At 44.1% G+C, this 8,639-nt stretch overlaps 1 protein-coding gene across 2 annotated transcripts; it reads right to left on the bottom strand.

Moving 5' to 3' along the window:
• Positions 1–5,569: 5,569 nt before the first annotated feature.
• LOC108524342 (sarcoma antigen 1-like) lies at positions 5,570–8,447 on the bottom strand. 2 transcript variants are annotated; one of them, XM_017865395.1, is made up of 4 exons: positions 8,313–8,447; positions 7,692–8,066; positions 7,242–7,335; positions 5,570–5,626 (listed from the first exon to the last, which is right to left on the bottom strand). In XM_017865395.1, the coding sequence occupies exons 1-4, from the start codon at positions 8,416–8,418 to the stop codon at positions 5,611–5,613; spliced, it is 591 nt and encodes a 196-aa protein (XP_017720884.1). In that variant the 5' UTR covers positions 8,419–8,447; the 3' UTR covers positions 5,570–5,610. The 2 variants fall into 2 exon arrangements, with proteins under 2 accessions (XP_017720884.1, XP_017720881.1); XM_017865392.1 differs by lacking the exon at positions 5,570–5,626 and adding an exon at positions 6,597–6,859 and having other exon boundaries at positions 8,319–8,447.
• Between the last annotated feature and the right edge of the window lie 192 nt (positions 8,448–8,639).

Below are 8,639 nucleotides of genomic sequence, written 5' to 3'. Positions count from 1 at the left end.
AAATTCCATTTCTGAAAAGTCAAATATTTTAATGAATAAAATTTGCATGACGTGCTTGAGTGTTCTTTAGAATATTTTCAAAAATTGCACAGAGATATTCGTAATTAAATCAAACTATTTCTTTTTTCCACCCTGTGGCACTATGGATTGCATGAGCATAGAAAGGGAACAATTGCCAGCTTCCCTCAGAAGGAAGCAGTGGTCACACAGAAAATTGCAAGTGAGACGTTTTTAAATCAGAGGCCTGTGGCACCCACAAGTCTCCTCCACGTGCATGACGCTCAGGGCTCTGCAGGTGCAACGACAAATCTTGCCTTTATTTTAAATTTCGATATTTTGCTCATTGTGGAAGTTTTGTATTAATTTTGATATTTAAAAAATTATGGGCCGGATGCAGTGGCACAGGCCTGTAATCCCAGAACTTTTGGCGTCCAAGGCGGGTGGATCACCTGAGGTCAGGAGTTCGAGACCAGCTTGGCCAGCATGGTGAAAGCCCATCTTTATTAAAAATAGAAAAATTAGCTGGGTGTGGTGGTGCACACCTGTAGTTCCAGCTACTCAGGAGGCTGAGGCAGCAGAATGGCTTGAACCTGGGAGGTGGAGGTTGCAGTGAGCAGAGATCACATGACTGCATTCCAGTCTGGGCAACAGAGCTAGACTCTGTCTCAGAAAAGAAAAAAAAGATTATGGCAAACTACAATTCATCTTCATTACCAAGTGCCTTGTTTTCCCTCAAAATTTTGCCTCATTCATCTGAACCAAGTCCTGGCCCTACCCTGCTTGCTTCCCTCCAGACTTCTCACTGTGTGATGCCCTGGGCCACTCCCACAGGCAGGCAGATTCTCTGCTCATTGCAACCAGAGGCACCCTGATGCGTAAGATGGTGAAATGCCAACCATGTGAATTTTTCACCATCATCTCCCCAATGTCTAGGAAAGAACCAGCACTAGAAAACCCTGAAGGAACATTTGTTGAATGAAGGAAACATCATAACGAGTCTCTGAGGATTGTTTTAAGCTCCTGATGGGAAATGATTGGTATTCCAACAAAGTGGCTTTCAAAAGTCTTTAGAATACAGGAATAACGGAAACACACCACTCTTGTGGCCAGGAAAAGCAATCTACCCAGACAGGACTGTCAAGGCGGCAAGGAACATCAGAGATCAGTTATCCCAGGATTGTCCTTTTCCAGAGATACAAATGAGGCCCCAAGAAGGAAAAGACCCATCCCAGGTCATAGGCAGCTAGAGTTGGAACAGAGTTTAAGGAGCCAAATATCCAGCCTGCCTGCTGCACAGGGCTGCTCCTTGCCCGGATCCAGGACCCTCAAATATTTGGGGTGAGAGCCTCTCTGCTTACTGAGGGCAGTATTTCGGCAAACACACCCTCACTGGGTGCTTCCACTCTATTCTTCTAGCACAAAATATGGTTTGGCAAGTCCAGAAATGTTTGCCCCTTATTCAGTATTATACGTGAGATAAGAGCCTAAGAGGCTTATAGAGACGGAATAGTCATGTAAACATACTGTATCAGACCAATTCTACATAACAACTCCCTTTTATGTAGACAGAGATATGTTTAAAATTAGATAGGTATTTGACATTATATTTGCATATATACACACATATATCTATGTGTGTGTGTGATCATGTGAATGCCTTTTTCTTTATATGTGTTTTTTAAAGATCATGAGGAACTGTTTGCTTTCATCTGGCAAGACCAGCAAAACCCCTTTTCCTTCCTATCTCAGTCTTATATTAGCTCTCTAAGTGATAGAGGCAGGAGGCAGAGAAACTCTAGGCAGACAAAGGTGGTTCTTTGGTGAAACCCCATCTTCAAGCCGAAGAACCTGGAGTGAGAACTTCTATCCCAGTTTGGCCACTCTCTGTCAATTGTTCTTTCTGAATAATGTCTTTTTACCAATCGAATGTTGCCTTTTCCAAAACTACCTACAGCCTGCCCTGCTCCCCATCCCGTGCCTATAAAGACTCCACATTCAGCCAGTAGAGAGGAGAAGTAGCTGGACATCAGGGAGAGTTGACTTCACTTCAGAGACGACGGCTGTACGTCCAGGAGAAGCAACTTGACTTCGGAGAAGTGAGGCGGAGAGGTGACTTGACTTCAGGGGAGAGCGACCTGCCCTTCCCATACGCTTTCCAGCTCCCCTCTCTGCTGAGAGCTGCTTTCATTGCACAATAAAATTCTCTGCACTCACCATCCTTCAATTCATCTGTGTGGCCTCATTCGTCTTGGGCACCAGACAAGAATTTGGTACCCACGACGTGCGGGTACCCAAAAAGGCTGTCGCAGTGGCCCTTTGCCCTTGCTGACAGAGGGCAGCCACCCCACACAATGAGGCAAAGGTACCACTGAGCTGATAACACACTGCTGTCTGTGGATAGTGGAGCTAAGAGAGCATTGCAACATGCACTCTGGGGCCCTGGGGTTGCAGGCACTCCTATCTGGATGCTGCCACAGAGCCTGGACGGAGTTTGCTCCTGCCAGTGCCAAAGCAGCTGGCCAGTTCCCACACTCACTTGCCTATGTGCTCCCTCCCATGAGGGGTGCGGTGAGGCGGGCCCTAGGAAAAGGTGTTTGCTCCTGCTGGTGCCAAAGTGGCTGGGCACCCCTGTCACGAGTCCTGTAAAGGGGTCAAGAAAGTATCCTGCATCATAAACTTATGACCCAAACTAGTCCTTAGGGATTTTGATCTCCTTTTCTTCCAACCATGTGACATCATTACTTTGCATTGATGACATTATGCTGATTGGGCAGGACCCAGCAACTACTCTAGACACACTGGTAACATACTGACATGACAACCTAAGTATCAATTCGTACAAAAAATCAGGGGCCTTTAAACTCAGTGAAATATTTAGTGGTCAAGTGCTCAGAGGCATGTCAACATAGTACTTATCAGGTGAACAGCAACTTGGTACATCTCACCCTTCCTGTCACTCAAAGGGGATGCAAGAAATAGTGGGCCTCCTTAGTTTGTGATGGTGGTAATATGTACCTCATTGGGGTGTGCTTCTATGACTTATCTGCTAATGACTGGAAAATCTGCTACTTCTGAGTTTGGTCTAGTACAAGAAAAAGCTCTTTGAACCCACACTTATGGCTCCAAGGGGGGTTCCTTATGAACAGAGTTGTCTCAAAAACAAACAATAAAAAAATCTCTAGGCCTGGCTTACTTACTATTTTTTCTTTATAATGGGCTGGCAGCACCTGTATTAGTTTTCTATTGCCACATAACAAATTACCCCAAATTGGGCAGCCTAAAACAACACACATTTATTACCCACAGCTCTGCAGATCAAGACCGGGAAGGCTCAACTGGCCTCTCTGCTGGGTGTCTCCCAAGGCCAACTCAAAATGTCAGGCCAACTGGGTGCTGACGTGGAGACTGCAGAATAATCCATTTCTAAACTTATTCAGTTTACTGCCCATTTAGATCTAGTTCCTTGAGGTGGTAGGAAAGTGGCTCCCATGTTTTCGCTGGCTGTCATCCAGGGACTGCTCTAAACACCTATTGCCACCCTATATACCTTTTCAGGAGCACGGTATTATCCTGAAAGCGGGCCTACTGTGTCACATCCTTCTTGTGCTTTGACTCTCTTACCTCTTCTGCTCCTTGGTAAGAAAAATGCTCTGCTTTTCAACGATTCCCCTGCCAGGTCTGGCCCACCCACACCACCTCCATGTCTCAAGGTCAACTGACTTGAGACTTTAATTATCTACCAAAATCCCACCACAGTAGTATTTGGATTAATGCTTGATTGAGTATACAGGAGATGGGAATCTGGGGAATCAGACTACAGCTGTCTCAGTTCGAGCTGCTATCACAGAATACCACAGACTGGGTGACTTCATCACGACATTTCTTTCTCATGGTTCTGGAGGCTAGAAGTCCAAGAACAGGGTGCCAGCATGCTCAAATTCTGGTGAGCATCCTCTTCCTAACTTGCAGTCAGCCACTTTGCTGTATCCTCAAATGTTGAAGAGGCATGGAAGAACAAGTTCCCTTTTCTGTAATTATAAGGGCACTAATCTCATCATAGGGACCCAAACATCGTGACTACATCTAAACCTAATTACCTTCCAAAGGCTCCACCTCCAAATATCATCCCACTGGGAGTCAGGGTTTCATCGTATGAATTCTCAGAGGACACAAATATTCAGTCCGTCTATAATGCCTGCCTACCACAAAAGCCAGAAGTGGACAGCTGTGTAGTCCTGAAGGACAGTGGTGAAGGGAAATCCTCCCAGAGGGAAGAACGTTGAGCAGTGCTCCTGTGTGGAGGAGAGATGGCCAGGCCTATGAGATATCTGGGTCTCATGAGAGTTCTCAGTAAAGGGTAACCTCAGCAGAGCAGAATTTTAATAATTTGAAGGATAAGGTACTTATTATCTAGATATTAATCAGCCTCTTTCCCCAACATTTGTGTCATAACCTCATGGGCTCACAAAGTGGCCAAGGTGACAGGGATAGAGATTATGCTTCAGTAGCATGGACTTCCATTCACCAAGGCCAACCTGGCTACAGTTGATAGAGACATGAGACAGTCAAGGATTCCTGGTGAAACCTGCCTTCAAGCCTAAAACGGCCTGAAGGTTGAAAAACCAGACTGCTGGACCCAAATGTAACCCACGATCCACAGGGAGAATCGCCACTGTTTGCTTGCCCTTTTCCAACTGATTCTTTCTTAATAATGGTGACACGTGTACTGGGGGAAGGATGTGGAGCCACAGGAAGTTTGCACCTAGTGCAGGGGTGGTGGTGGGGAGCCTGGTCTCTTCGGTTCCTGTGTGGTGGCCCAGAATCAATCTGTGAGATGGAGGCCTGTTAGCAGGACTCCCTCCCACTTTGCTGAGAGATATTTTTTCCTTCCTATTTTTCCTTTTCAACCAATAAATTCTGCTCCTCACCCTTCAATGTGTCTGCGAACCTAATCTTTCCTGGTCGTGTGACAAGAACTTGGTTTTAGCTGCACCACAGTCATTGCTGAGTGTACAATCTGCCAGAAACACAGAGCAACACTGAGCCTCTCATATGACACCTGCCTGCAGAGTGATCAGACAGCTACCAGATGGCAGATAATTACATTGGACCACTTCCACTATGGAAGGGGCAGGGCTGTGTTCTTACTCAAATAGACACTTATTCTGATTATGGATCTTCCTTCCCACCCACAGTACTCTGAGAAAAGCAACATTTGTGCATTTAGAAAAATGCCTTATTTACCATCATGGTATTCCACACAGCATCACCTCGAAAAAAGGCACTCGCTTCACAGAAAATAAAAAGTGCAGCAATGGGCCCATGCTCATAGAAATTCACTGGTCTTATTATGTACATGCCCCTATCCCCCATCATTTTTTTAAGAGATGGTAGTGTTTTTCCCACCTTGTCTGGAACTCCACATCAGCCTCCCAAAGTGCCCCCCATTATCTTAAAGTGACTGGATCAACAGAACAGTGGAATGGCCTTGTGGAACTCAAGTTATAGTGGTAGCTAGGTGGCAATACCTTGCAGGTCTGAGGAATTACTTTCAGGAAGCAGTGTTTCCTGTTTATCTGCATCCAACATAGTTTGCTTTCTCTCCCATAGTCAGGATTCATGGGTCCTAGAATCAAGAAGTAAAATTGGGAGTGTCTCTACTCACTTTTCACCCCAGTGGTCGACTAGCAAAAATGCTTCTTATCTTTCTGACTTTAGGCTCTGCTGAACTAGAAGTCTTAGTTTCAAAGGAAGAAATGCTTTCGCCAAGGGACATAACAGTTAATTCCATTGAGAACAGATAGATACTGTCAGCTGGCCATTTTGGTCTCTTCATCAATTTCCACCTAGAGTCAAAGGAGGGGGTCATCTACTGATTGGGGGTGATGAACTTGATGATGAAAGGGGGATTAATTGCACTACATCAGGGGCTAAAAGAGAGTATGTCTGATATGTCTAGAGAGCTTCTTAGACCTCCCGGTTTTTTTTTCTTTGTTTGTTTGTTTTGAGATGGAGTCTCACTGTGCCACCCAGGCTGGAGTGCAGTGGCGTGATCTCAGCTCACTGCAACCTCCACCTCCCAGGTTCAAGCAATCCTTCTGCCTCAGCCTCCTGAGTAGCTGGGATTACAACCACAGGCCACCATGCCTGGCTACTTTTTTGTATTTTTAGTAGAGACAGGGTTTCACCATGCTGGTCAGGCTGGTCCTGAACTCCTGACCTCGTGATTCGCCTGCCTCGGTCTCCCAAACTGTTGAGATTACAGGAATGTGCCACCGTTCCCTGCCCCTCCCATGTTTTTTGATTACATTTAATGGAAAATTACAGCAACCCAATCCAGGCAGGATATCGAATGGTCCAGAATGTTCAATAATGAAGGTTTGAGTCATCCTGCCAGGCCAAGCACCATGACAGGCTGACATGCTATCTCAGGGCAAAGGGAATGAAAAATAGGTAGTGAAAGAAGGCAGTTATAAATACCAGTTATAGCAATGTGAGCTGCTGCAGAAACCAGAACTGTAATACTAAATACCTTGGTGAGTTATTAACTCATATAGCTCCTCAGGTGGAAGAAGAAACCAACAAACAAGAAAAGTGCAGCTTTTACTAACAGAGATTTATTAAACTTAAACAGCTCCCTTTTTTGTAGCTTTTGGAAGGGAAATCACTTTACTTCAGAATTATAGGGAGTTTCAGCAATAACCTGTTCCATCCTACAGCATATGTCCTTGTTTCTCCTTGGTCTTTGCACTAACACAATTACTTTTTTCTCATGTGCTTAACTTTTCTGAGTTGGCAGTGGGAATCTATCTCTTTAAGCACCTTCTCGAGTTGCTGAATTAAGACAACTTTTTTAAACCTGAAATTAAAGAGGAATTCCATTCACCAGATGATATCTACAGGATCTATGAGATGTAAGAGGTAGAGTGGATACAAAATAGAGTTTACCATCTACATGCAAATAGAAAATGCATCCTCATGGAAAGATACAAACTAGAAAAATACAAAGTGAGTCAACTGAGGGTCCACGCACACTACCAGATTTTGATAAATTTGGAAGGCTCCCTGGCATTGGAAGAAAGTGTTAGAATAAGATAATATCAACCTAAATGCCTGTGGAAATAGCATGAACTATGATTGAGAGCCAGAGATTAGGAGGAACAAAGCATGATTTGTTCCTGCCCCTGTCCCAAATTGGGCACAAGTGCTTAAAACAATAGCAGAGGTCTTTTTGCACTCACCTTGCTGCTTCCTTGATGGTAAATTCAACAAATTGTCTCTTGACCTTCATAGATCCTTGTACCTCTCCAAGCAAAATGAAAATTCTTTCATAATCTGAAGATATTTTAAAAATTAGTACTTGTACAATTACGAAAATGAAATATACCTCAATCTTAGTGCATCCACTACCACAGTATACATTTTTCATGGGCTAAAATGTTACATAGTGTTTGCGTTTTGAATGCTTAAATCGCAACATCTGTATATTACTAAGGAAACTATTGTGAAAACAAAACACTTAAGCAGACATATTAGCAATTTCCAGTGAAAATTAATTGAAGCCATGCTAAATTATATACAGATCCAATTCAGCCAAACAATGAGCTCAAGAGGCAGCTGACTTCTGTTCTAAATCATAGAATGAGAGACTTCTCACGCTTTCACTGATAAGACATTCTTGCATTACTTACTTTGCCCAAACCTTCGAACTTCTTTCATTAATTGATATTTTATATCATCATTAATTTTCTTTGCCATGGCAGGAGATATTTGTGGTGTATTTGACACAGTTTCCACTGAAGACATTGCTGTGACTGGTGGGTCACCTGCAGAGACACTGTAGTTTTTGGTGCCTACAGCAAATTCATTAATATCAGGTTTGTAAATCAGCTCATCTTTGCTGAGACTTGTGAAGTCGTAAGAGAAAGAACCCAATGCATCGGGTGGCATACGATGTCCTGTCATATTTATAAGCTCTGGTGAATCAGAATTTGACAGGAGGCCATTAGGAGGGATTTGACCATTTTCCATCTCCTCCTCCTGGATATCGTGAATGACAGTAGAATCTGGAATCCAAATGAAAAAGTTGAGCTGTGAGGTAAGTGCATTATGTCACCCCCACAGTATATCCCTCTGATGCCCGGTTTCTAGGAACTCATCTCATGAAGCAAGAGGATATACCAGGTAGCGATCCGAGAACCCTCAAACTAAGTTCAAGTAAGATAATACAACAAAACCACCTTCTTCCCTGCAGGACACTATGCAGGGATATGGAAACCAAGCAGGACAGTACAACGAATACACAAACATACACAGACCCCTGGTACTCCTGGATGAAATGCCAGCTCCTGACAGATTAATACACCCTGGTGGAACTGCTGACAAGGAGTTATCAGGTGCCTGTTGGTCATTTTTCATCTTCGCCTCATGGACACTGTGAGTGGCGGTGACATCTGGAAACAAAATGAAGAGGTCGAGCTGTGAGGTAAGTGCATAAGGACAACCCCTGCTGATGCTCAGTTTCTAGGACATTATCCCACAAAGCAGGAGGATATACCAGGTGGCAATCAGAGACCCCTGATATTGAGGCAAGCAAAGGTAACACCGCAAAACCACCTTCTTCCCTTGATGACACTATA

The sequence above is a fragment of the Rhinopithecus bieti genome, unplaced genomic scaffold (genome assembly GCF_001698545.2).
Source record: "Rhinopithecus bieti isolate Rb0 unplaced genomic scaffold, ASM169854v2 scaffold_83251, whole genome shotgun sequence".
NCBI lineage: Eukaryota > Metazoa > Chordata > Mammalia > Primates > Cercopithecidae > Rhinopithecus > Rhinopithecus bieti.
This window is presented reverse-complemented; position numbering and strand designations above follow the sequence as displayed.

Bases quoted from the DNA above. Each gene is read 5' to 3' on its own strand.
- LOC108524342 (XM_017865392.1), bottom strand. From the start codon at position 8,418: ATGAAAAATGACCAACAGGCACCTGATAACTCCTTGTCAGCAGTTCCA. The intron at 7,336-7,691 runs GTAAGTAATGCA...AAATATCTTCAG, and splicing joins AGTTCGAAGGTTTGGGCAAA to ATTATGAAAGAATTTTCATT. The intron at 6,860-7,241 runs GTGAGTGCAAAA...CTTTAATTTCAG, and splicing joins ACCATCAAGGAAGCAGCAAG to GTTTAAAAAAGTTGTCTTAA.